The 26,563-nt window shown below is 46.7% G+C and overlaps 1 protein-coding gene across 1 annotated transcript; it reads right to left on the reverse strand.

Annotated features, from left to right (window-relative positions):
- Positions 1-9,723: 9,723 nt before the first annotated feature.
- Positions 9,724-16,636, reverse strand: LOC139314555 (tumor necrosis factor receptor superfamily member 6B-like). The gene is made up of 4 exons (XM_070940237.1): positions 16,619-16,636; positions 14,279-14,663; positions 12,220-12,414; positions 9,724-10,153 (listed from the first exon to the last, which is right to left on the reverse strand). The coding sequence occupies exons 1-4, from the start codon at positions 16,634-16,636 to the stop codon at positions 9,873-9,875; spliced, it is 879 nt and encodes a 292-aa protein (XP_070796338.1). The 3' UTR covers positions 9,724-9,872.
- Between the last annotated feature and the right edge of the window lie 9,927 nt (positions 16,637-26,563).

Consider the following 26,563-nt stretch of genomic DNA (forward strand, 5'->3'; position numbering starts at 1 on the left):
TCGTAAAAAGGAGGCAAAATTCACTTTACAACTGCCTTCCTTAGCAATGGAAATTTTGGGCTCAGTTGTGGTCGTATGTCAAGGACCATGTCAGACCTGCCACCACTTAAACCTCTAAGTAGAAATGATATTTGGTTCCATTTGTTGAGAAAAGTATAATTTTATTAGAAGCGCATCGCGGTAATGAAAAGCCAGAACTGAGAATCGAGCGCTAAAATTAAAAAGTTCAACTTTTTCCTCCTTAAACTGCCTCCCGTAGCTGACTCTCCCATGACCAATCAGGTTCAAGAAAGATGTTTTCAGAACGGTCAGTTCAAGCCTAGGTTGGTATGCAGCTGCTTTCTGACCTTGAAGCAGCATCTCGGGGAGATACAGAAGTTAGTTACTTTCGGTTTCCCCCAAGCAACCTCCCTCCCATCCATCCTCCCCAGAGTTTGTTTGTTTGTTTGTTTATTTATTTATTTTATTCAATTTGTATACCGCCCTTCTCCTAGTGGACTCAGGGCGGTGCACAGCCAGAACTAAAACACATGCCAATACAAAATTTAAAATTTTTAAAAGAATTACATAACTGGCCCAATTTAAAACAATTCAATTAAAACCCAATGACAATTTAAAAACTGAATAACTAAAAAAGACTAAAAAGAGGGGAGGGGGGTTCACGCCAGCCCTGCTTGATGGAAAAGAAAAGTTTTCAGGGCACGGCGAAAGACCCGAAGATCCGATGTCCTCCGTATCTCCAGGGGCAAATCGTTCCAGAGGGCAGGAGCTGCCACAGAGAAGGCCCTCCCCCTGGGGGTCGCCAGCCGACATTGCCTGGCTGACGGCACCCTGAGGAGTCCCTCTCTGTGGGCGCGTACTGGTCGGTGGGAGGCTATCGGCGGCAGAAGGCGGTCCTGCAAATACCCAGGTCCTATGCCATGGAGCGCTTTAAAGGTGGTGACCAACACCTTGAAGCGCACCCGGAAGACCACTGGAAGCCAATGCAGCTCACGCAGGAGAGGTGTCACATGGGAGCGCCCCCTCGCTCCCATAATCCCCCGCGCAGCCGCATTCTGCACCAGTTGGAGCCTCCGGAGGCTCCTCAAGGGGAGCCCCATGTAGAGAGCATTGCAGTAGTCCAGGCGGGAAGTGACGAGTGCCTGAGTGACTGTGCGTAAGGAGTCCCGATCCAGAAAGGGACGCAACTGGCGAATCAGGTGGACCTGATAAAAAGCAACCCTGGCCACGGCCGTCATATGCTCTTCTAAAGACAGCCGTGCATCCAGGAAGACGCCCAAGTTGCGAGCCCTCTCCGTGGGGGCCAATGATTCGCCCCCAATAGCCAGCAATGGCACCAGCTGGCTATATAGGGATGCCAGAAGCCACAGCCACTTGGTCTTGGAAGGGTTGAGTCAAAGCCTGTTACTCCCCATCCAGATCTCCACGGCCTCCAGGCACCGGGACATCACTTCAAGGGCATCGTTGGGATGGCCTGGGGTGGAGATGTACAGCTGAGTATCATCAGCGTACTGATTAATGGCAGACTGTCACTGCATGGTGGCAGAGCACAAGCCAGTGTAAGATGGCAGCTGACAGACAACCCATAATGCTCAATAGCCCCTTTTTGACTACCATACCCAAAACATTGTTTAACAATCTGTTCATAATCGTTTAAGGATTCTCAGCCCACAGGTTTACAACTACAAGGGATTGTAACCACAAAAGCCAGCTGTGGTCCACCGTGACTCATTTTTCTATGACTCCAGAGATGTACATATTTAAAACACACAAAAATAAAGCTGTTACAGATGATTGGCTGGCTGTCCCAATCTTCGTTGGTAAATTACAACTGGATCAGGGGTGAAATGCTCCCGGTTCGGACCAGATCGGGCGATCCAGTAGCGATGGCGGCAGGTAGTTCGGAGAACCAGTAGCAAAAATTCCTGCCCCCCCCTCCATGCCCATGCCCACCTAATCACCCGGTTCCCACTTGCCCACTTTGCAGCTTGCTGCTTCTTTTGGGCTCGCTCGCTTTTCCTGCCTTGCTTCGGCTGCTGCAATCCATCGCATCAGCTAGCAACTCAACCTGCCTGCCTGCAATCAATCCAATCGGTGAGCAACTCAATCTGCCTGCCTTGTGCCTTCAATTGGGTAAGTAACTGGGAGCTTTTTAAAAAAATAGTTAATTGGAGGTTTTTTTAGGAGTTTTTTTTTTTTTAGGCAGCAATTTAAAGTTAAGAAAGTTTTAAATTTAGCTGCTTTTATCTAAAAATATAAATAAAATAAAAAAATAAAATATTTGTGCCGCTTTCTGAGATTTGGTGTGTTTCTGTAGTGTTTCACTTTAACTACATAAACACACCAAATCTCACAAAGCTGTATGTGGCATTTTGTGTAGAAAAAGTGTGAAAGTTGGTTTTTGAGCTTTTTGTGGCTGTGTGAGGTTCCTGCTTGTTGCAGGAGCCATTTTGGGTGAAGTGCAGCTGCTTTTACATTGTGTGTGAGTCAGTTGTGTTGTGTTGTGTGTGTGTAAAGTGTGAAAGTTGGTTTTTGAGCTTTTTGTGGCTGTGTGAGGTTCCTGGTTGTTGCAGGGGCCATTTTGGGTGAAGTGCAGCTGCTTTTACATTGTGTGTGAGTCAGTTGTGTTGTGTTATGTTGTGTGTGTAAAGTGTGAAAGTTGGTTTTTGAGCTTTTTGTGGCTGTGTGAGGTTTCTGCTTGTTGTAGGGGCCATTTTGGGTGAAGTGCAGCTGCTTTTACATTGTGTGTGAGTCAGTTGTGTTGTGTTGTGTGTGTGTAAAGTGTGAAAGTTGGTTTTTGGGACCTCTTATTGTTTTGTGTACTTTGTTTATTATTGTTATTATTTATTATTATTGGCCACGCCCATCCAGTCACCTGACCGCCAAGCTACGCCCACCCGGTCACCTGACTGCCAAGCCACACCCACCAATTAAGCCACGCCCACAGAACCGGTAGGGAAAATTTTTAGATTTCACCCCTGAACTGGATGAATTTATTCTACCCATGAGAATCATTAAAATAAATAGCTGGAAAAACATCAGTATCCCCACATTTGGAACACATTAGTTCTACATAACCATCGTGATAGAAAGGGGTTAGAAACAAGAAACTACAATGAATGATTAAAATAGAAGTCAGATCTCTTCCGAAACCACATGGCCTAGTTTTAATTAAACCCAGGCGGCTGTTCTTTTTTCATCTTTCATTATTCCTACAGGCTTTCCAAGAAATCTGGTGATTTGTTTTTTTAATGTAGAGGGATTAGAAATGGCTTATCGTACTAGCTATTTTTGGTGAAGTGTGTTTACTTTTGTTTTTAATGGGCTGCACTTTGATGTAGGAGTATTTTTCAAGGGTGGGGAAGGAACATTTAGGAATGAATAATGGCCACAACTTTAATATTAAATGTGGTTTATGCACAAGCATGAACAAAACATTATACGGGTCATGTTTCAGTGGTGGGTACTTCCCGGTTCAGCCCGGTTCTGCCGAACTGGTAGCGGTGACGATATGACGTCACCGAACTGGTTCTGCCCCCCCCGCATCCCCTGCACACCCCCGCGTTATTCTTACCTTTTATTTGGCCTCACCCCCAATCTACTGCTGCCTCCCGAGTCCCAGCTGATCAGCTAGAAGGAAAAAAACTGTTTAAACTCTTGCCACAAAGGGCCGCCCTACAGCTGATCAGTGTTAAAAGGCAGTGTGATGGTAGACCAGTGCCTCCAAAAACAAATGGGTAGACCGGTGCCTGCAAAAATAAATGGGTAGACCAGTGCCTCCAAAAACAAATGAGTAGACCGGTGCCTGCAAAAACAAATGGGTAGGCCAGTGCCTCCAAAAACAAATGGGTAGACCGATGCCTGCAAAAATAAATGAGTAGATCGGTGCCTGCAAAAACAAATGAGTAGATCGGTGCCTCCAAAAACAAATGAGTAGATCGGTGCCTCCAAAAACAAATGGGTAGACCGGTACAGCTCTGCAAGCAGTTAAAAGCCTGGTAGACCAGTACCTCTGCTAAATCCTAAAGAATTGTCACATGACCATCAAGCCACACCCACAAAATAAGCCACGGCCACAGAACCAGTAGTAAAAAAATGTAGATCCCACCCCTGTCATGTTTGTATGAAAATGTTTGTAGCTCAAGGTTGAACTGTGGGGTCCTTGGTGCTCTCTGAGCTTGGTTGTCTTCTTGCAGACGTTTCATTACCCAATTAGGTAACATCATCAGGGCTAGAAGAGAGTGGGGTTTGCAGAGAGGAGGAGAAGGAGGAAGAGGGGGAGGAGGAGGAGGAGTGTGAGATTCCTGATGCTCTCTCAGCTTGATTCCTTTCTTGCAGACATTTCACTACCAAACTAGTAACATCATCAGTGCTACAAGGGAGGAAGGGTTTGCAAGGAGGAGAAGCCGGAGAAGGACTGTGAGGTGCTTGGTGCTCTCTGATCTTGGTTGCTTTCTTGCAGATGTTTCATTAGCCAACTAGGTAACATCTGGCACTGATAGGTAATTACGTAACACAGCTGGGGGAGGAATTCAGGGAGTTGAAGTCCACCCATCTTCAAGAGGCCAAGGTTGAGAAATAAGTTTTAGTAACTCTGAAAGGTTATGTGGCTCTTAATAAAGGAACATAGATAATGTCACAGTAAGTAAAATAATACCGTGTTTCCCCGAAAATAAGACCCTGCCTTATTTTTTTTTGAACTCCAAAATAAGCGCTTGGCCTTATTTTCGGGGAGATCTTATTATTTTGGGGCGCAGGGAACAAGACGGGGTTCCTCTTGCCTTCTTACCTGATTTTCAGCTCTGTCTCCCTAACCTTAATCAGAGGAAATGGCGGGGACCAGCTGTACATGCGTTTAAATATTTTTGGGGAGGTCTTATTTTTGGGAAGGGCTTATTTTCAGGAGGGCTTATTTTAGCGCATGTGCTCAAAAGCCCGATTGTGCTTATTCTCAGAGGATGTCTTATTTTTTGGGAAACAGGGTAGCATTCAGTGGTGAAATGTAAAATTTGTTACTACCGGTTCTGTGGGCGTGGCTTGGTGGTGGTGGGGTAATATGACTGAGTAGGCATAGCCAACTTTTTTTTTTTTTTTACTTTTAAAACCATTTTTAAAAATGCTTTTAAAAGCCTCAGACGATCCCAGCTGACTTGCCTGATCAGCAGAAGCTTTTTTTTTTAAGCCTCTGATGATCCCAGCTGAGCCACATGATCATTAGAGGCTTTTTTTTTTTAACTTTTAAAAGCATTTTTTTCGGTCAAAGAGGTTGTAGAAAAAATGCTTTTAAAAATTAAAAAAAAAAAAGCCTCTGATGATTGCGTGGCTCAGCTGGGCAATGGGGGGGCAGGGATTTTTGCTACCGGTTCTCTGAACCACCCGCCTCCATCGCTACCGAATCGGGCAATCCGGTCCGAACCGGGAGCATTTCACTCCTGGTATGACTGTTCAGTAAGGAGTAAACCAAGGCAAAAAAATATATATATAACATGCATTTGTTGCCAGGGCAATTAAAAGGGAAGAAAAGTGACGTGCTTAATCATGTGAAACACTAAAAAAAGATTGCTAAAGATCTTTTCTCTAATTAATGGAAACATCAGAGGTGAGGAATTAGCACATGGGAGAAAACTCCCGCCGTACTGAAATCCTGACTCACAGTTGAAATGTCATCCAAGAACTTCAAATAAAAACCCAAACAAAGAAATCGTGACAGCAACAACCTTTCACGAAATTAAAAAAAGGGTAATTCCCTTCGATCCTGATCCAACTTCCTCATGGTTTGTCCTACACATCAGAGGGGGGAGGTATGTTACACAACTCTGCTGTTGTTGCTGATACTACAGCTGCTTTAAACAACAGTCATGGAAGGAACGGGACGAAAAGCAAAGGTTACGATGCTGAGTGGCTACTTCGGATCAGTGTTTCTCAATCTATGGAGATTCTCCACCATCCAGGTCATGGTTGTCCCAAAGGGACTTTTTCAAGAGGCAATTGGATTTCCTTTGGATTTGTAGATGTTTCACTTCTTGTCCAAGAAGCTTCTTCAGCTCTGACTGGATGGAGGCAGAGATGGGGTCAGGGCTGTCTTGACAGTTATCAGCTGCCTTCGGAGTCGGACATCAGTGAGGCAGAAGAACAGCTGGAGCCTGTTCCCAGTGTGCGCATGCGCAGAGCTGCCAGAAGAAAGGAACTGTTGTTGTCCACCAGCAAGCTGCAGAGCTGGCAGCGCAGTCGGTGTTGTGGCCCATCAGCGGCCTGTGCAGCTAGTAGCTGATTCCAACAGCGAGGAGGCTGGTATGGTGCAGCCTGTGCAGCTGGCACTCGAGTCGGACAATGAGGAGGCTGGAGAAGATGTGGTGCCAGAGGCGAGGATTCAGCCAGGGCCTTCAGAACCTCCGGAAGCTCCCATAAGTGAAGAGGACGAAGAGGAGGAGCCTCTTCTCGATGCACGGGCGCGCAGAGCTGCCAAAAGGCAGGAGTGGCTCCTCAGGAGGAGGTCTCCTCGAGAGTAAGGCTTGGGGCTAATTGGCCACTCCCTTAGCATATTTGAGGAGGAATGCCAACAGAAGCAATTTGCAGGGAACAACTTCGTCCACATAACTTCATGTCTTGTCTTGCTTATCTTATCAGCTTCCTGCAAATTGCTTCTGGGCATTCTGCCAACCACAGTAAGCTTTCAGTTATTATTCTTTGAATTCTTGGCGGCTGTTAATGCTGGTTTATTTAGTAAACTAAGGTTTGAACGGACTTTGTGTGTGCTGCGTTCTTTGGGGTCCGTAGCTGGGACAGAACAGATGCTGGGATGTGGGTAGCCATTACTGGAACCTTTGGACAGCTGTACAGGTGCACCAGCTGCTCCTTCCTGCTCCTAAATTTAGCTGCTCCTGTAGCACAGCACAGGGTAGCCAGAAAGACCCTTTTCCCCCCCAAATCCTCAATTTAGGACTTTAATTGCAACCAGCATGTCTGTTGTTACGCGAGGTAGTTAAGTGAGATGGGCTCAATTTTATGATCTTTTTTTTTTATTGCCACAAGTTTTTTAATCGGATCACTGCGGTTGTTAAGTGGGTCACGTGGTCGTTAAGCGAATCCACTTTCTGATACCGTTTGTCGGAAGCACGCTGGAAAGGTCTCAAAGGACAATCGTGCGACCCTGGGAAGCTGCAAGGTTTGTAAGTGTGAAGTCATTTTTTTTCAATGCTGTTGTGATGGACCTAAACAAATGATTTTAAGTCAAGGATCACCTGTACTACACAGTGCTGGCCCACCCCACAGGGCAGATGCTGGGCCTGTAGCTGATCTACGGGGCAAGTGATGCACCAGGAGAGCTGGGTTTTCAGCCATCCAACCCTGTAGCCCTGGCAGGATGTGGGTTGGCCCTGTAGCCAAAGTGTGGTGGAATGTGGTCTGGATTCCCAGGAGGGAGGAGCTGCATTCCTGAGGGCCAAGAGATAACGAAGCTTAGATCATTTGGTTAGGAGGAAGAGAGTGGAGAAGGCTCCTCCCTGGCAACTCTCAAAAGATCTCTTTAGTCTAGGGACCTTGGTGCTCACTAAGCTGGGTTGTTTTCTTGAAGACGTTTCACTACCAAGCTAGGCAATACCATCAGTGCTAGAAGGCAGTGAGAGCAAGCGCCATTCCCTTCTGATGTTACCTAGTTTGGTAATGAAACATCTGCAAGAGCACCAAGGAGCCCTCATCTCAACCCTGAGCTACAAATATTTTCTACATTTTTAGTGCTGCAAATATTTCCTTTGATCTAGCACGATTTCTGTCTAGAAGAGAAGGACAAGCAAGGAAAAGGCTCCGGTGTCATGGATCTGCCCCCGGGGCCCTCTCCGGACACGAGTTTGGAGGAGGAGGAAGAGGAGAAGGAGTTTGAGTCAGCAGAGGAAACCGCAGAGCTGAGCAATGGCCCGGATTGGGACTCGGAGAGTGCTAGCCTCATGAGGCAGCCTCAGCTGGGTTGATCGGACAAACGACAGGTTGAGGCTGAACAAAATGAGCTGCGGAGAGTTGGCCAGAAGGCGCCAGGCAAGGACAGGGAGCAGCTGTGATGAGGAAGAGTTTGAGTCCACACCTCCTCCTCAGGGGTGAAATCCAGCAGGTTCTGGCAGGTTCTGGAGAACAAGTAGCGGAAATTTTGACTAGTTTGGAGAACTGGCAAATACCACCTCTGGCTGGTCCCAGAGTGGGGTGGGAATGGGGATTTTGCAGTATCCTTCCCCTGGAGTGGGGTGGGAATGGAGATTTTGCAGCATCCTTCCCCTGCCACTCCCACCAAGCCACGCCCATAGAACCAGTAGTAAACAAAATTGGATTTCACCACTGCTCCTCCTGATCCAAGGACACCTGCGGCCTGCCAGTTTGACACCCCCGATCTACAGGGTCAAAACATTTGCTGCATTTCCCCAAAAAATACACATTTGCAGAGAGGTAGTTCGCCACTTATGACTGGTCACTTGGTGACCATTCCCAAACGCAGAAAAAAAGTTATTTATGACCGTGTTTCAAAGTTATGGCTGCTGCAGCAGCCTTGGCATCGTCCACCCTTAAGACCGATCCCAGGGACCCTGCAGTGCCCCCTTTCCCCTCCCTATCTCCCTCCCATCCTGTCCCATCGGATCCGCACAATCCTTGGACCTGTTTTCCACCCACTCTCCCCACCCCTTGTCACCCATTGAGGATATATGTTTTGAAGATCTCCAGAAGAGCCTCAGAAGATCTCCAGATCTTTCTTATTATTTATTTATTTATTTATTTATTTATTTATTTATTTATTTATTTATTTATTTATTTATTCATTCATTCATTCATTCATTCATTCATTCATTCATTCATTCGTTCGATTTATATGCCGCCCTTCTCCGGAGAATCAGGGCAGTTTACAATGCGTTAAGCAATAGCCTTCATACTTTTGTATATACCTGCTAAGTGGGGCTTTTGGCACCCCCCCAAGCGGTGTTCTTTTTTATACAAAGTCAGCTTATTGCCCCCACAAACTGGGTCCTCATTTTCCCTATCTTCGAAAGGATGGAAGGCTGAGTCAACCTTGAGCCTGGTGAGATTTAAACTTGCAATAATTGCAGGCAGCTGGTGTTATCTTAACACTGCTTTAGTCTGCTGCACCACCAAGGCTCTTTTATCTCGTGTTGGGGAAGGAGGGAAGGCCACTCAGCATCCGTGGACCGCCTGGTTGTGTCCCAGAAGTGAACGCCATTTTCTGAGCAGCTGCTGGAAATTGTGCCCCTCCAAAATGGCAGCTCCTCCTGGGACGCAGCTGTGTGGGCCAAGGATGGAGGGGGTTTATTCTGCTTCCCCAACGGGGTCTACGCAGGGTTGTGGAGACTCCGTTAGAGAAGCCGAATGAACCGGCCACCCTTCCTTTCCATAGAACTTTTTCTTTCATCGAGGATGGGGAGTGTCAAGTTTCCGAAAGATGCCCTAATTAATTCATGAGCCATGATCCAAACTTCAAAGGGATTATAGTCATTTATTAGGAGCAACATTCCAGCAATACTCGGATGCAGTTAGGACTGATCCTACGTAGATTTACATTCTCCTATGACCCTGTCTCTCCCCTCCTCTCTGGCCATGTCATAAATCACATTCTCCAATTAACCACTTTGGCTGGCTGTGAAACCTAACACCCTCCTTCTGATTGCGGTCAGGAAGAATGTATGGAATTCACTTCAGTTCTCCCTCCCTCCTGCTCATGGCAACTTGAAAGCTTTGCAAGTTGACAGGGAGACTGATTTTTCTTTTGAACAGCTAGCTTTTTTATAAATACTTTAACTCGACGATCAAAGTCCACAAATCCACGACCAACCATTTTATACCTACGATACAATAAACCCCCGTATCGAGTGGCCTCATCAAACCACAGAAAACCTGCTCAGGACGTTCTGCAGAATGTGTTCCAACTTCAGCTTTGTCAGGGCTACCTTGACCATATTCCATGCTTGCTGCTTCCCATGCAATCTCTTGAGTAGGAACAGGTAGTTATGAAGGTCCACCTGGAGCTCTTCGATGGGCTTCTTCTTCTCCGTCCCAGGATCAATTTGAGTGAACTGACGATGCAGTTGCTGGATCCTTCGTGGGGACTTCAGTTGGAAGGGTACAAAATCAAGGGCTGCCTCGAGACAGACTCCCGTACCTAGGAGAGAAAGGACAGGTGAGAAACACACATCAAATAAAAGGTGCTGGGAGAGCCAGTTTGGTCTAAATGGTTAAGGCACCACTTAGGATATCAGGAGACGGCGAGTTCTAGTCCTGCCTTAGGCATGAAAACTGACTGGGTGACCTTGGGTCAATTACCAGGAGACAGTGAGTTCTAGTCCCGGTTACTTGACTTTGGGCCAATCACCAGGAGATGGTGAGTTCTAGTCCCGCCTTAGGCATGAAAGCCGGTTACTTGACTTTGGGCCAATCACCAGGAGATGGTGAATTCTAGTCCCGCCTTAGGCATGAAAGCCGGTTACTTGACTTTGGGCCAATCACCAGGAGACAGTGAGTTCTACTCCCGCCTTAGGAATGAAAGCCGATTAGGTGATTTTGGGCCAATCACCAAGAGACGGTGGGTTCTAGACCTTTGGAACTGGCCTGCCCCATTCGCAGAAGGGGCATAGAACATAGAGTCACAGGACTGGAAGGCACCTCGGAGGCCATCTAGTCTAACCCCCTACTGAAGTCAGGAGAGCCTATATCACTCCAGAAAAAATGGATGTCCCGTCTCTTCTTAAAAGCCCCCAGTGTTGGAGCAACCACAACTTCTGGTGGCAAGTCATTCCAAGGGTTAATTGTTCTCCCTGTCAGGAAATTTCTCCTTAGTTCTTAGTTGCTTCTCTCCTTGCTTAGTTTCCATCCGTTGCTTCTTGTCAGGTGCGTTTGAGAATAGCTTGACTCCCTCTTCTTTGCGGCAGCCTTTCAAATATTGGAAGACTGCTATCACGTCACCATGCTCTGGACTTGATCAGCCAAGGAATTTCAGCTAGTAGGGCCTAGGAGAAAAACCTTTTCTGCCATGGCCCCTGACCTCTGGAACATCTTGCCACTGGAGGTGTTGTGCTCCACTAGCAGCTTGCAGAGCTGGCAGCGGAGTCAGACAGTGAGGAGGCTGGGGAGGAACATGGGCCAGTCCTGGAGTCTGGGGAAGGCCCGGACGAGGGCTCTGCGTCGGAGACAGAGATGGGGCCAGGGCCATCTGGGAGTGATGCGCAGACTTCGGAGCCCCCAGAGTCGGACAGCAAAGAGACAGAGGAACAGGAGGAGCCTGTTCCTAGTGCACGCATGTGCAGAGCTGCCAGAAAGCAAGAGTAGCTAAAGCAAAAGGGACGACTCAGGAGTAAGGCCAGGAGATGATTGGCCCCTCCCATAAGACTTAAAAGAGAAACAAAGGAACTTGGAGCCTTTTGCAGGAAAGCAACTTTGCTAACTCTGTTTCCAGTTGGAATCTCTTTATTGTTTCTGAACTTTGTGGGGCTTTGCCAAGTAAGGCCTTTGGCAGGGTGTCAAAGAAGATAAAGGTTGGTGATTATTCTGAAGGACGTGTTTTGCTACTAATTGGGACTCAGCTGGGAATGAACATAATTCTCAGCTGTTACAATAAAATAGGTTTGTTTCGGACTAATTATGTCTTTTTTTTTAAAAAAAAAATTTGACTTATATGCCGCCCTTCTCCGGAGACTCAGGGCGGCTTACAATGCGTTAAGCAATAGCCTTCATACTTTTGTATATTTTATACAAAGTCAACTTATTGCCCCCACAAACTGGGTCCTCAATTTACCTACCTTAGAAAGGATGGAAGGCTGAGTCAACCTTGAGCCTTGGCGAGATTCGAACCTGCAGTAATTGCAGGGAGCGGTTCTTAATAACAGGGTGCTTTAGACCACTGTACTACCAAGGCTCCTGAAACGAGTCTTGAAATGACTCAGTAAGGCTAGGTCACAACAGGAGGGGAGATCCACCCCTATCCTTTTCGCCTTCCATCTGAGGCCTTCCCAGCTTCGGACAAGCAAAGTCGATGGCAATCATTAAGCAGATTCACTTAATGACCATGTGATTCACTTAACAACTGCAATGATGGGCTTAACCACCATTGCAAAAAGGGTTGTAGTATGGGGCATGTCTCACTTAAGAACTGCCTGCTTAGCAATGGAAACTCTGCTCCCAGTTGTGATTCTAAGTTGAGGGTCTCAGATGGGGGGCGGGAGGGGGTCTTACCTAAGCCCACCTCCAAGTCTTTTTTAGTTCTGCAGGCGGTGCAATAGGCATCGTGGAAAATGGTGCCAGGCACGTTGACCCGAAGGTCTTCCGCGGCGCAATTCCTGTGGGTCTGGCAGGTCTCTTCAATGGAATGCTTGCTGGAAAAGCTCCCCTCTGGGCAGACACTGCACTGGGTATCTTCTCGGGGGTTGCCTGGAAAAACGGGAGCAGAAGAGAAGGTCTAGCTATCTCTCCAACCACGTTCCATGGCTGCTGTCTTGCGGGAGGACTTTATCAATGCATGTCAACATAGTAAAATAAAACCTTAAAAAGCGGGGAGAAGTGGAAGGAAGGGAAGGGAGAAGAAGGGAAGGGATGAGGAGGGGAGGGGAGGGGAGAGGAAAGATGAGTGGAGAGGAGAGGAGAGCAGAGGAGAGAAAAGGGAAAGAGGAGAGGAGAGGAAAGGAGTGCAGTGGAGAGGAAAGGAAAGGAAAGGAGAGGAATGGAGAGGAGTGGAGAGGAGAGCAGAGGAGACAAAAGGGAAGGAAGAGAGGAGGGGAGATGAGAGAAAAGGGAAGAAGGAGAGGAGAGGAAAGAGAAGTGGAGAGGAGAGAAAAGGGAAAGAGGAGGGGAGGAAAGAGGAAAGGAGTGGAGAGGAGAGGAGTGGAGAGGAGAGAAAAGGGAAGGAGAATGGGAGGAAAGAGGAAAGGAGTGGAGAGGAGTGGAGAGGAGAGAAAAGGGAAAGAGGAGAGGAGAGGAAAGGAGTGCAGTGGAGAGGAAAGGAAAGGAAAGGAGAGGAGTGGAGAGGAGAGCAGAGGAGACAAAAGGGAAGGAAGAGAGGAGGGGAGAGGAGAGAAAAGGGAAGGAGGAGAGGAAAGAGGAAAGGAGTGGAGAGGAGAGGAGTGGAGAGGAGAGAAAAGGGAAGGAGGAGGGGAGGAAAGAGGAAAGGAGTGGAGAGGAGAGGAGTGGAGAGGAGAGAAAAGAGAAAGAGGAGAGGAGAGGAAAGGAGTGCAGTGGAGAGGAAAGGAAAGGAGAGGAGTGGAGAGGAGAGCAGAGGAGACAAAAGGGAAGGAAGAGAGGAGGGGAGAGGAGAGAAAAGGGAAGGAGGAGAGGAGAGGAAAGAGAAGTGGAGGAGAGAAAAGGGAAGGAGGAGGGGAGGGAGGAAAGGAGTGGAGAGGAGAGAAAAGGGAAGGAGGAGAGGAGGTGAGAGGAGAGAAAAGGGAAAGAGGAGAGGAGAGGAAGAGTGGAGAGGAGAGGAAAGGGAAGGAGGAGAGGAAAAAGGAAAGAGAAGAGGAGTAAGGAGAGGAAAGGAAAGGAAAGGAGATGAGTGGAGTGGAGAGGGGAGGAGAGGAGAGAAGAGAAAAGGGAAGGAGGAGAGGAGAAAAAAGGGAAGTAGGAGGGGAGAGGAAAGAGGAGTGGAGTGGAGAGGAGAGGAGAGGAGAGTGGAGAGGAGAGGAGAGGAGAGGAGAGGAGAGGAGAAGAGGAGTGGAATGGAAAGAAGAGGAGAGAAAACAGAAGGAGGAGAGGAAAGAGGAGTGGAGAGGAGAGGAAAGGAGAGGAGAGGAGAGTGGAGAGGAGAAGAGTGGAGTGGAATGGAAAGGAGAGGAGAGAAAACGGAAGGAGGAGAGGAAAGAGGAGTGGAGTGGAGTGGAATGGAGAGGAGAGGAGGAAGGTTGATGTTATGTATATAGTTTTGGCGGGAAGTTTAAAAGACAATGGGTCAATTGTGATTGGTCAGCTCCCGGCCCAGCAAGGTATATAAAGGGAGCTGTGTTACTATATCTTTTGCTGAATTCACACCATACATTAAAGAGCTGTTGTTACTACGGACTACTGGTGGATTCCTCCCGGTTTGGCCCAGTTCGGCCGAGCCGGTAGCAGTGACGATATGACATCACTGAACCGGTTCTGCCACCCCCCCACCCCCGCGTTATTCTTACCTTTTATTTGGCCCCACCCCCAATCTATTGCTGCCAAACTACTCCCAAGAGATGTTAGCTTGTTCCAGTTTATCCCCCCCAAGCCCCCCACCCACCCAAGGAACAGGTTGCTGTCTGTCTTCCTCCCCGGTACGTACCGTGCTGAACCACTCCGCTTCCTGGCGGGCACTTGGTGTGCTTGATGCAAAGGAGCTTCTCGGCGTGGTAGCCCGGTTTGCACTCACACACCCTGTTCTGTGTCAACATGCACGGCGCCACCTCCACCTCCAGGGTGCCACAGGGGAAGTTGCAGTACATGCACCTGTCCAGGGTGTTCCAATACGGGATGTACTTCCCGTAATCACACGTCAGGCACTCGGTGAAGTCGTCCCGGGTACAAGGTTTGACTATGCTCATCCCCGGGGGGCACTTGTGACACAACAGCTTCTCGTGGGTTTGGGGGTCTATCCATTCGAATTTGGGCAGGGAAGCAGAGTACTCCAGAGTCAGGCTACTCCAGAGCAAGACGCTCCACATCGCCCACTAGAGACCGGGGAGAAGGAAAACAGGTTAGCAGAGATTCCCAGACACCGCTAGTCCTCGACTCACGACCACAATGGAGCCCGAAATTCCCACGGCTAAGCAAGACGGTTATTGTGAGTTTTGCCCCGCTTTACGACCATTCTTGCCACAGTTTTACCGCGAACCGCTACAGTTGTTAAATTAATAACGCGACTGTTAAATGAATCTGGCTTCCCCATTGACTTTGCTCGGCAGAAGGTCGCAAAAGGGGGTCATGTGACCCCGGGGACACAGCGACCGTCATAACTACAAGTCAGTTGTAAAGTCAGCCTTTAATCATCTTAATTGCTCTTCCAAAGTTTAAACATTTTGTATGTAACGTGGTGACCAAAACTGCATGCAATATTTGGCCGTACTAAGGATTTATAAAGCGGTACTAACGGTTCATGTGATTCGGTTTCCAATGACTTGAAACAAAAGCACGGATCAGCAATTCAGACATTTTACACCCAATTAGTTTTTTCTTGACTCCGTAATGGGTGGAGAACAGCAGTGTGGAAACGCTACGTGCTCTTAAGAAGCCCCAAGCAGAACATGGAGACAACAGTGTGGCATCATTGGTGCCCCTTAATCTTAGTTGCTTTCTGGAAGACGTTTCATTATTTATTTATTTTTTATTTTATTTTATTTTGAATTTGTATACCGCCCTTCTCCCTGAGGACTCAGGGCGGTGAACAGCCAAGTAAAAACATCAAGTACAAATATTAAAATACAGTTAAAAATATACATATATAAATTTGGCCCTGTTAATTAAAAACAATAAACAAAACACTTAAAAACACTTAAAAAATTAGGCCAGCCCGGCTTGCTGGAAAAGGAAGGTTTTAAGGGCACGGCGGAAGGCACTGAGGTCTTGGATTCTCCTTATCTCTGAGGGCAGCTGGTTCCAGAGGGTAGGTGCCCCCACAGAGAAGGCCCTCCCCCTGGGGGTCACCAGCCTACACTGTTTGGCTGATGGCACCCCGAGGAGGCCCTCTCTGTGGGAGCGCACAGGTTGATGGGAGGTCGTCGGTGGCAGCAGGCGGTCTCGAAGATAGCTAGGCCCTATTACCCAACAAGCTAACATCATTAGTATGAAGGCGTGTGGAGTTTGCTTCCTTTTTATATGCAGTTGCTTGCACTGGTAGTGTTGGTGGCAGTGTGGTCCCCATCCCTTGGTAGTTCCTTGATTAGGGCATTGTTTTCTACTTGAGTGTTTGTCTGGTGTTAATCCCTGCTTATCTGGGTTTCTCTTTCTGTGGAATCCTTAGTGATTTCCGAGCTTTCTTGTTTCCTTGCAGAAGTTCCATTACCCAACTAGGTAATATTGATGTTAGAAGGGAGTAGGGTGTGTGGAGAGGAGGAGGGGGAGGGGGAGGGGGAGGGGGAGGAGGAGGAGGACTGTAGGCTCCTTGATGGTCTCTGAGCTTGGTTGTTTTCTTGCAAACATTTCATGACCCAACTGGGAAACATCATCGGTGGTAGAAGGGAGTGGAGTTTGCAGAGAAGAGAAGGATGACGATGACTGGGGGGGGGGGGTCCTTGGTGCTGTCTTGAGCTTCCTTTTTTGCAGATCTTTTATTACCTAACTAACTAAAATCATCAGTGCTGGAAGGGAGTGATGTTTGCCGAGGAGTGGTGGTGGTGGTAGTGATAAGGAGAAGGAGAAGGTTACCTAATGAGGTAATGAAACGTCTGCAAAAATCCTCCCAGCTTAGAGAGCACCAAGGACCTCAGCTCAACCCTGAACTATAAACATTTTCTTCTATTCCTACAACCCTGTGTGTTGCCGTCACTCCCACAATTTCAAGATAAACTTCCACTGAAGATGCCTGCTCAATTTAGCTACAACCGGCGAATGGTACCCCAGACTTAACATTATCCTAAACATCTGCTCATTCGCTCTGCATTGGAAATATTATTTTAACATTTATTACCTGGCACAGATTTTGCATTGTCTTGAAAAGGTCGTCAAATCGATTCACTTTCCCAGAAATTCAAGGTGGTTTCTAGTTGTGCAAATTCTTCACACAACGGAAACTTCCTCTTGTTACAATTCTAGAGCAGGAAAGCAAGAAAAAGAAAGCGCAATTATTACTACAAGATAATTTTTTCTCAAAGCCGGAAAAAATTTGCAAGGTTTCCTGCTACCTCAAATATTGTCAAACTGCGCTTACAGGCAAACGTCCCGTAGAAAAAGCGACACAACACAAAATGTCTCGTCATCTTACCTCAGACGACGATTGTGGTTGCAACTAAATTCAGTTTCCCTTTTTTTGGAATTTATAAGGAAACTGAGGTTTGCTCTCTCACTCCTCCTCCTGGCTCACATATGTACACAGGTAGTCCTTGATTTACAACCACAATGGAGTCCAAAATTTCTGTTGCTGAGCGAGACAGTTGTTAAGTGAATTTTCCCCCCATTTTACAACCTTTCCTGCCACAGTTGTTAAGTGAATACCTTCAGTTGTTCCGTTAGTAAGTGAATCTGGCTCCCCCATTGAGTTCTCTTGTCAGAAGGTCGCAAAAGAGGATTACGTGACCCTGGGACACCGCAGCTGCCATAAGTATGAGTCAGTTGCCAAGCATCTGAATTTTGATCGTGGTCCTATGAGGAGTTGCAACAGTCGTAAGGGTGACAAACGGTCCTAAATCACTTTTAACGAACGGTTGTAAATCAAGGACTACCTGTACATATAAATTGAGATGGTTGGCTTTATTACATCTATCCATCCATCCAATAAATAAATAAATGAATGAATGATGCCTTGGGTGCAATCCCACAACATCTGGAGCATCAAATGAATGCCATCGGTGTTGACATAAATCCCCATCGGTCAATTGCCAAAGGCAGCTTGACTTGGAGCTGTTTAAATAAATAAAACGCTAAAAGAATGAGATGCAATCAATCTGGAATTTGAGGGGAAGAGGAAGAGAACAGCCATGCTGGCAACAGAGCAGCTGAACTGGGCCAGTTTCTAAACTGGTATTACGGGAAATGCTCCTTCCAGGCTTCCTAAAATCCTGTTGTATTTTGGGGAGGGTCTTTTAAAATTTGTTGAGGCTCTCAGCTTAGATGATATTCCAGAAAAGTCTTCTGCTGTCCTCAAGAACCAGTTGATGGCTTTCCGTCTGCCCAACAGCCTTCAACACCTCTGAACAACCGTCTCGGCCTATCCCAGATCTTTGGAAAGAATTCAATAGGTAGAGAAAAACCCCAGATCCAGTCTAAAGCTGAATTTGCCACAATCATAGTAAACACTGCGAGAGGAGCAAAAATAAAATAAAAATAAAAATATATCCCCAGGAATTTAGAAGCATTTTTCCCCCCAACTAGAGGTGGTCCTCTACTTACGACTCAGAATTGACCCCACCCCCAAGTTTCTGTTGCTAAGCGAGACAGTTGTTAAATATGTTTTACTGCCAAGCGTCTAAATTTTGATCACGTGACCGTGGGATGCTGCAAACGTCGTAAGTGTGAAAAATGGCCACAAGTCGCTTTTTCCAGTGCCGTTAAGTTTTTGAACCGTCACTAAACGAACGGTTGTAAGTGGAGGACTCCCTGTGGTTCAAACCGACCAGTTCGTTCTCACAGGGAGGGACTACTCAGGGTACCGTCAGTCAAATTATGCTGACTGGCGACTCCCAGGGGGAGGGCCTTCTCTGTGGGGGCTCCAACCCTTTGGAATGAACTACCCCCGGAGATACGGAATATCCCTGATCTCCGTGCTTTCCGCCGTGCCCTCAAGACCCTCATGTTCCAACGGGCGGGACTAAACATATGAACATGTGAATGTTTTTAAAATGTTATCTAATTTTAGGTTCTATTTAATTGGGCCAAACTATGTTATAATAATAATTTTAATTAGCAATTTTATGATGTTTGTGTATCTATATTTTTCTTGACTGTACACCGCCTTGAGTCCTACGGGAGAAAGGCAGTATAGAAATATAATATAATAATATAATATAATATAATATAATATAATATAATATAATATAATATAATATAATATAATATAATATAATATAATATAATATAATAATATAATATAATATAATATAATATAATATAATATAATATAATATAATATAATATAATATTAAATAAATAAATAAATAAATAAATAAATAAATAAATAAATAAATAAATAAATAAATAAATAAATAATGGCCAAAGGTTTCATGACCTGCATCTGCAAAACGCCTTGGCTGATATGCAGGATTTAAATCAGGTGGAAGGGAGCCCAAGAGAGAGGGAAGAGGCTGTTCTTTCCACGGCTGACCACTTTGGACTTTTGCAGCACCATTGAGCGAGAAATGGTGGAATCTGCAGGCATCCAAAGGTTTTAGGCTGTCTCGGAAGCTCTCCACAAGAACGGCCTGTTCTGAACATATGAAATGGCTCATATCGGTCTTCCATCAGCAAAACCACTCCACACTTCCCTCTCTTCCCCCCCTCACATCGGGTGAGCTACTCTGCCCATCTGAGGAAATGAATGGAGTGGAGTGGATTGGAGTGGGGTGGGGTGGAAGGGGAGGGGAGGGGAGGGGAGGTGAAGGGAGTGAAGAGAGGAAAGGAAAGAAGAAAAGGAAAGAAAGGAAAGGAAAGGAAAGGGAAGGGAAGGGAAGGGAAGGGAAGGGAAGGGAAGGGAAGGAAAGGAAAGGAAAGGAAAGGAAAGGAAAGGAAAGGAAAGGAAAGGAAAGGAAAGGAAAGGAAAGGAAAGGAAAGGAAAGGCAAAGTGTGGTAGAATGTGGTCTGGATTCCCAGGAGGGAGGGGCTGCATTCCTGAGGGCCAAGAGATAACGAAGCTTAGATCATTTGGTTAGGAGGAAGAGAGTGGAGAAGGCTCCTGCCTGGCAACTCTCAAAAGATCTCTTTAGTCTAGGGACCTTGGTGCTCACTAAGCTGGGTTGTTTTCTTGAAGACGTTTCACTACCAAGCTAGGTAATACCATCAGTGCTAGAAGGGAGTGAGAGCAAGTGACATTCCCTTCTGGCATTAATGATGTTACCTAGTATGGTAATGAAACGTCTGCAAGAGCACCAAGGAGCCCTGATCTCAACCCTGAGCTACAAATATTCTCTACAGCTTTAGAGATGCAAATATTTCCTTTGGTCTAGCACGATTTCTGTCTAGAAGAGAAGGACAATCCAGGAAAATGCTCCAGGGTCATGAATCCGCCCGGATCTCTCTCCGAACATGAGTTCGGAGGAGAAGAATGAGTTTTAGTCGTCAGAGGAAAGTAAAGAGTCCAGCGATGGCCCGATTGGGACTCGGAGAGAGCTAGTCTGACGGAGCAGCTTCATCTGGATTGATCGGACGAACAACAGGCTGAGATGAACAAGGTGATGAGGAGGATCCAGGCGAGGACTGTCAGCAGCTGCTGTTAGTGATGAGGAGAAGATGGAATCCACACCTCCTCCCCATCCAAGGATATACGTGTAGGAAGAAATATCCTTCTGGTTCAGTTCCAAGCTGGGAGAAAAGCACTGGAGACAAAATGGAGGCTGATTGGAAAAAGGGTCCATTTCTTGATGAAGCAGAACCACCAAGAACGTGTGATTCTATACCTTCTCTTGGGCTATGCACCTGAGCTTCCTGTTCCTGTGCAAGAACATGTTTTCTACTGGCTGTTGTCAGACACTCAAGGGGGCCATGTGCAAATCCTAGGAGTTTGTCTGAGCTAAGCTTGGTTGAAGTTTGGCTGATGCAATGAAGGGCTTGTTGTTGTGGTCCGCCAGCAGCCTGCGGAGCTGGCAGTGGAGTTAAGACAGTGAGGAGGCTGGGGACAAACATGGGAGAGTCCTGGAGTCTGGGGAAGGCCCGGATGAGGGCTCTGCTTTGGAGGGAGAGATGGGACCAGGGCCATCTGGGAGTGATCTGTGGACTCTGGAGCCCCCAGAGTCGGACTGCAGAGAGGCAGAGGAACAGAAGGAGCCTGTTCCTAGTGCATGCATACGCAGAGCTGCCAGAAGGCAAGAGCAGCTAAAGCAAAAGGGACAACTCAGGAGAAAGGCCAGGAGATGATTGGCCCCTCCCATTGTTATGGAATGATGGGACCAAACAACATTCCTGGGTCAGCCAGAGACAATTTTATTTGCGCAGTTTCAGAACCAGATTTGTATCTGCCATTCTGAACAAGGAAAGGGCCCTGATATGACTGCTTTTATACATATCCAAGACAAAGGACTTTGCTGGCACAGCAGTTTTCCATATATGGTTAACTTACATCCGTTACATGATAATTGACACTCTTTAATTAATGAATTCCTACATTAATTTATAGTACATGAGATACTTTTAGCTAAACATCCTCCTTAGTTCTGTATCCGGCTGATGTATAGATTTATGGCTTCCTTTGATAATAATTAACTTTTTGTTTCAGATGGATGTCTCTGCATCCTTGACAGATTATCTTCCTCGGAAGACATATATTATACATGGTCCTTGCATCTTTGACAGATAGGCCTCCCAAAAGATATATTGCCAAGAATGGAATTTCGCTGACTTTAGTGTAATTTCTAAACAAGCACTTTTCTGTCTTATAATAATGTGAATAAAGGGGGTCCTCCAGTGTTCATATAGCTGATCTTATACAATTCACATTATTATTTTATTCACATTATCCTCTTTACCATAAGGCTTAAAAGAGAAACAAAGGCACTTGGGCCTTTTTGCAGGAAAGCAACATTGCTAACTTGGTTTCCTGTTTGTTTCCGAACTTCGTGGGGCTTTGCCAAGTAAGGCCTTTGGCAGGGTGTCAAAGAAGATAAAGGTTGGTGATTATTCCGAAGGACTTGTTTTGCTACTAATTGGGACTCAGCTGGGAATGAACGTAATTCTCAGTTTACAATAAAATAGGTTTGTTCGGGTTTAATTGTGTCTTGTAATGACTCAGTAAGCCTAGGTCACAACACTTGTTGGGCAATTCCTATTGTGGCTGAGGGCTAATCCTACCTTTGTTCAGATCTTGCTGCAGGAATTTGCTTATGAATAGAGCTAGCTATCTCTTTATCTCTTAAGTGCTGACATTTGCTGAGGGCTATTAAGAAAGGTAGGGGCTGCTTTCCCAAGAGCATGTTTCTCCATTTCTCACCCAGGGAAATATAATATTCTGCCTTTTTAATATTTCTCAAAATATTTCATTCTTCTAGTGCAGTGTTTCCCAAAGTGTGGTACGCGTACCCCCAGGGGTACGGGAAGAGTTTGGTGGGGGGTACGCGTTGCACCGGAGTTTGGTGGGGATCACGTGGGAATATCCACTGCACCGTGCTTAGCTGCGCCCACAGAACAAGGAAAGAAATAGGCGCGTATCGCAGTTTTTACACGGGAACTGGGGCCATCGTACATCGTATCGCAACTCATTATGGCGGGAACTTCTGCGCATCCTTCGCGCAGCTCGGGTTCGGCCATTTTTAAACTGCGGGAACATTAACAGTTGACGTTGAGCCGCGGAGCTGTTTAAACACCAGAGAATTGCAGTGTTTCCCAAAGTGTGGTACGCGTACCCCCAGGGGTACCATATGTTTTTTATGAGGGGTACTCAGCGTTACGAAAATTATAGAAGGGGTACACATATGTCAAAAGTTTGGGAAACACTGTTCTAGTGGAGGGGTGGGTGCTAACTTTCTCCAAGTGTTTAATGACAAGAAGGACTAGGGGAGACATGAGAGCACTGTTGCAATATCTCAGAAGTCGCCCCAAAGAAGAGAGAAGTCAAGCTGTTCTCCAAAGCACCTGAAGGCAGGAGAAGAAGCAATGAGTGGAAACTAATCAAGGAGAGCAAGCAATTTAGAACTGAGGAGAGATTTCCTGACAGTGAGAACAATTAACCAGTGGAACAACTTGCTTTTAAAAGTTGTGAGTGCGCTCCAAACACTGGAAGTTTTTAAGAAGGGATTGGACAACCATTTGTCTGAAATGCTATAGCGTTTCCTGAGCAATGGGACAGCAGGATTCCTGAGCAGGGTGTCGGACTAGAAGACCTCCAAGGTCCCTTCCAATTCTGTTATTCTGTTTTAGGGCGGAGAGAATTCAGATGCAATGCTGGTCGGCTAGGTTACTCGCGAGGAGGCAACCTCGCCTCTCATGAAGGACTGCACCGGTGTTGCCTACTTAATCCCATCCTGAGGACTTGAACATTGCTGGAACAATGTGCCCAGTTCCGTGCCTTGTTTGCTTGTGCCGTGTATCCTGGCCTGTTTGACCCATGGACTGTTTCCCTGGACTTCATGTAGGCCCATCTCGGTTTACTCAGTGGCTCTTGCTGTGTGAGCTCAGAATCTGAACTTGTGCAATGGGGGTGATTTTGGTGGAGCTGTTGGTGACACCTTGTTGTGGCTCCGTTGCCCGAGCCTGGGCTATCGACAGATGCAGACTCTGAGAGTGAGAGAGAGGAGTTGGCAAGGCCTCCCTCTCCAGGACCCTCCTCTCTGGCAATGCCTCCGGAGGACACCGAAGGCCAAACGATAGGCTCAGAGCCAAGCACGTCCCCGCAACCACAGGTGGACAGCGACGAGGAAGATAAGTGCTGGCTGGACCGCGACAGAGGCGCAGAGAGAAGCGTGCACAGCAGAGGGGAAGGCGTACCAGAGATTAGCTGAGTCACTGGACCACACCCCACAGGGTATAAATGTGGGTGTGGTGGCCGGTTCAGTTTGTGACGAGCAAAAACTGGAAATACTCCATGATCTCTGCGTTACTGGACTTTGCCTGCTTTATCGGACTGCATTTGGATTAATCCTTGTATTGTTGACACTCTGCCTGTTTTATCGGAATGCTTGCAGTCTAACCTTTGTTTTGTGTGAGTAAAGTCTGAATTGGCAGCTAGCCACTGGGTTGCTGCCAGCTTTATCTTCAAAGAGTTTTGTCATGTGGCTTATTAACTCTGGGCCGTCTGTGGAGGTGCGGGGATAGAACACACCTCTAGAAGTCTCGCTCTGCGTGCGGGACAGCACAGTCGAAGTAATTCCACGTGTCTTTCTTAGTTCGTGGGACCTGACTCAGTCTGAAACAGATGACAGTTGGGGAGGACTTGCAGAATAAGCGAGAATGACCCCCATCTCACTGCACCTGTCTCCTTGCTCTCAGTAGTGCCAGAAGAATAATTTGGGGTTCCAACTCGAGCTGGGGTTGCAGAAGAAGGAATAAAAATGAAACCCAGATAGCTGTGAGGAAAGGAGAATTATTTATTCCCCAAAGCAAAGAGCTATGGAGAAAATGGGGTACAGAGAGATTTCTGGAAAAGGGGGACTGGTCCTTGGTGTGGACTTGAGGGGGGTGCTGGTTTTAGTGTGTGACACTTGAGGGCTGAGGGCAGGGGTGAAATTCAGCAGGTTTTAACAGGTTCTGGAGAACCGGAAGCGGAAATTCTGAGGAGTTCGGAGAACCGGCAAATACCACCTCTGGCTGGCCCCAAAATGGGGCGGGAATGGGGATTTTGCAGTATCCTTCCCCTGCCACACCCACCAAGCCATGCCCATAGAACCGGTAGGGAAAAATTTTGGATTTCACCCCTGGCTGTGGGTGCCAGTATGTGTTGACCCCAGAGAAAGGATTGATTAAATCCAGTGTTGTGGATTGAGTGTCTTCATTTGAACTGTGAGTGTTATAATTAGGTTTACATTGTTTTCATTGAGGTTGCTTGTGTGTATTTTTTTTTTTTTTAATTTGATTTATATGCCGCCCTTCTCCGAAGACTCAGGGCGGCTTACAATGTGCTCAGCAATAGCCTTCATCCTTTTTGTATATTTATACAAAGTCAGCTTATTGCCCCCACAACTGGGTCCTCATTTCACCTACCTTAGAAAGGATGGAAGGCTGAGTCAACCTTGAGCCTTGGCGAGATTCGAACCCTGCAGTAATTGCAGGCAGCTGGTCTTAATAAGCTTAATAACAGGGTGCTTTAAACCCCTGTACCACCAAGGCTCTTTAAATTTACAATTTGAAACAAGTGTTTAGTTAATTCTTATGTTTTCTGTAAGTTTAAAGGATTTGGGGAGGCTCCAACAGTGGAGGTTTGTAAGAAGAGATTGGCAGCCATTTGTATGAAACGGTAGAGGGCCATGATGGCATACTTATGGCACGCATGCCAGAGGTGCCACACAGAGTCCTCTTTGCTGGCACACGCACCATTGCCCCAGGACAGATCTCCCTGGTGTTTCTTTCAGAAGCTTCTGTTTCCCTGCAAACGACGAAACAGAAGCTCATGAAAGAAAAAGATTTTACCTCTTGCCACACTGCCAGTGTTGGGATGCCCCACCTTCCACCGGCCAGCTGGTCTTCAGGACTCTGCTACGCACATGTCCGTACATGCACATCACCGCACATCTAGCTGCTCCCATCTTACAGTTTGAGTATGCACAACGCACGCAGTTTGGGCACTCAGTGTCTAAAAGGTTTGCCATCACTGGTATAGGGTTTCCTGCCTGAGCAGGGGGTTGGACTAGAGGACCTCGAAGGTCCCTTCAAACCCTGTTATTCTGTTAATCGGTACAGGTAGTCCTTCAACTTGCAACCATAATTGAGTCCAAGATTTTTGTTGCTAAGTGAAACATCTGTTAAGTGAATTCTGTCCCATTTTACTACCTTCCTTTACACAGTTGTTAAGTGAATTACTCTAGTTGTTAAGTTAGTCACATGGTTGTTAAGTGAATCTGGCTTCGCTGTTGACGTTGCTGGTCAGAAGGTCGCAAAAACATAACCCCTGGATACTGCAACCGTCATAAGGAGCCTTGGTGGTGCAGCGGACTAAAGTGCTGTTAATTAGCACTTTGCTGCCAGTGGCCTGCAATTACTGCAGGTTCGAATCTCGCCAGGCTCAAGGTTGACTCAGCCTTCCATCCTTTCCAAGGTAGGTAAAATGAGGACCCAGTTTGTGGGGGCAATAAGCTGACTTTCTATAAATATACAAAAGGATGAAGGCTATTGCTTAGCGCACTGTAAGCCGCCCTGAATTTCCGGAGAAGGGCGGCATATAAATTGAACCAATAAATAAACAAACATGAAGCAGTTGCCAAGTGTCCGAATTTTCAACACTTGACCATGGGGCTGCTGCAACGCTCGTAAGTGTGAGAAATGGCCATAAGTCTCTTTTTTTCAGTGCCGTTGTAAATTTGAACGGTCTCTAATGAAAAGAAGGATTGGGTTGCCATGATAGCAGCCTTCTAATATCTCAGGGGCTGCCACAAAGAAGAGGGAGTCAAACTATTCTTCAAAGAATTAAGACCAGCTGCCTGCAATTTCTGCAGGTTCGAATCTCGCCAGGCTCAAGGTTGACTCAGCCTTCCATCCTTTCTAAGGTAGGTAAAATGAGGACCCAGTTTGTGGGGGCAATAAGCTGACTTTGTATAAATATACAAAAGAATGAAGGCTATTGCTTAACGCATTGTAAGCCGCCCTGAGTCTCCGGAGAAGGGCGGCATATAAGTCAAATTTAAAAAAAAAAAAAAAGCACCTGAAGGCAGGACGAGAAGCAACGGGTGGAAACTCATCAAGGAGAGAAGCAACCTAGAACCAAGGAGGAATTTCCTTGCAGAAGTGCAAATGCGCTCGCTGGCCACCAGGTCTCCGGGTTTCCGGCCCTCTGGCGTGTGCGAAGACCAAGTGGATGGTACCAGAAACCTGAAGGTCAAGCGGCCGGCACACATATATGCACCGGCCACCTGGTCTTCAGGTTTCTGGCTGCATGGGCAGGCACGTGTTCCGGTTTGGGCACTCGGTGCCAAAAAGGTTTGCCATCCCTGTCCTAGACAAACTTTACCTAGGCGTGGCTTTTCTCTTTGCGTGTTTGTTGTCTATATGCTAATGGAATAAGTCTACCCAGCTCTTCTTTGTTCAATTAAAAGCTGTAATGTTCCAAGCCTCTTCTTGAGTCTCA

This window comes from Pituophis catenifer, unplaced genomic scaffold, assembly GCF_029215685.1.
Source record: "Pituophis catenifer annectens isolate HBS135680 unplaced genomic scaffold, rPitCat1.0.hap2 SCAF_3, whole genome shotgun sequence".
Taxonomy (NCBI): Eukaryota; Metazoa; Chordata; class Lepidosauria; order Squamata; family Colubridae; genus Pituophis; species Pituophis catenifer.

What these genes read in the sequence shown, in the direction of transcription:
- LOC139314555 (XM_070940237.1), bottom strand. An exon ending in AAGCGGAGTGGTTCAGCACG is followed by an intron (nt 12,415 to 14,278) that starts GTACGTACCGGG and finishes CCGTTTTTCCAG; the next exon opens with GCAACCCCCGAGAAGATACC. An exon ending in AGACTTGGAGGTGGGCTTAG is followed by an intron (nt 10,154 to 12,219) that starts GTAAGACCCCCT and finishes TTTCTCTCCTAG; the next exon opens with GTACGGGAGTCTGTCTCGAG.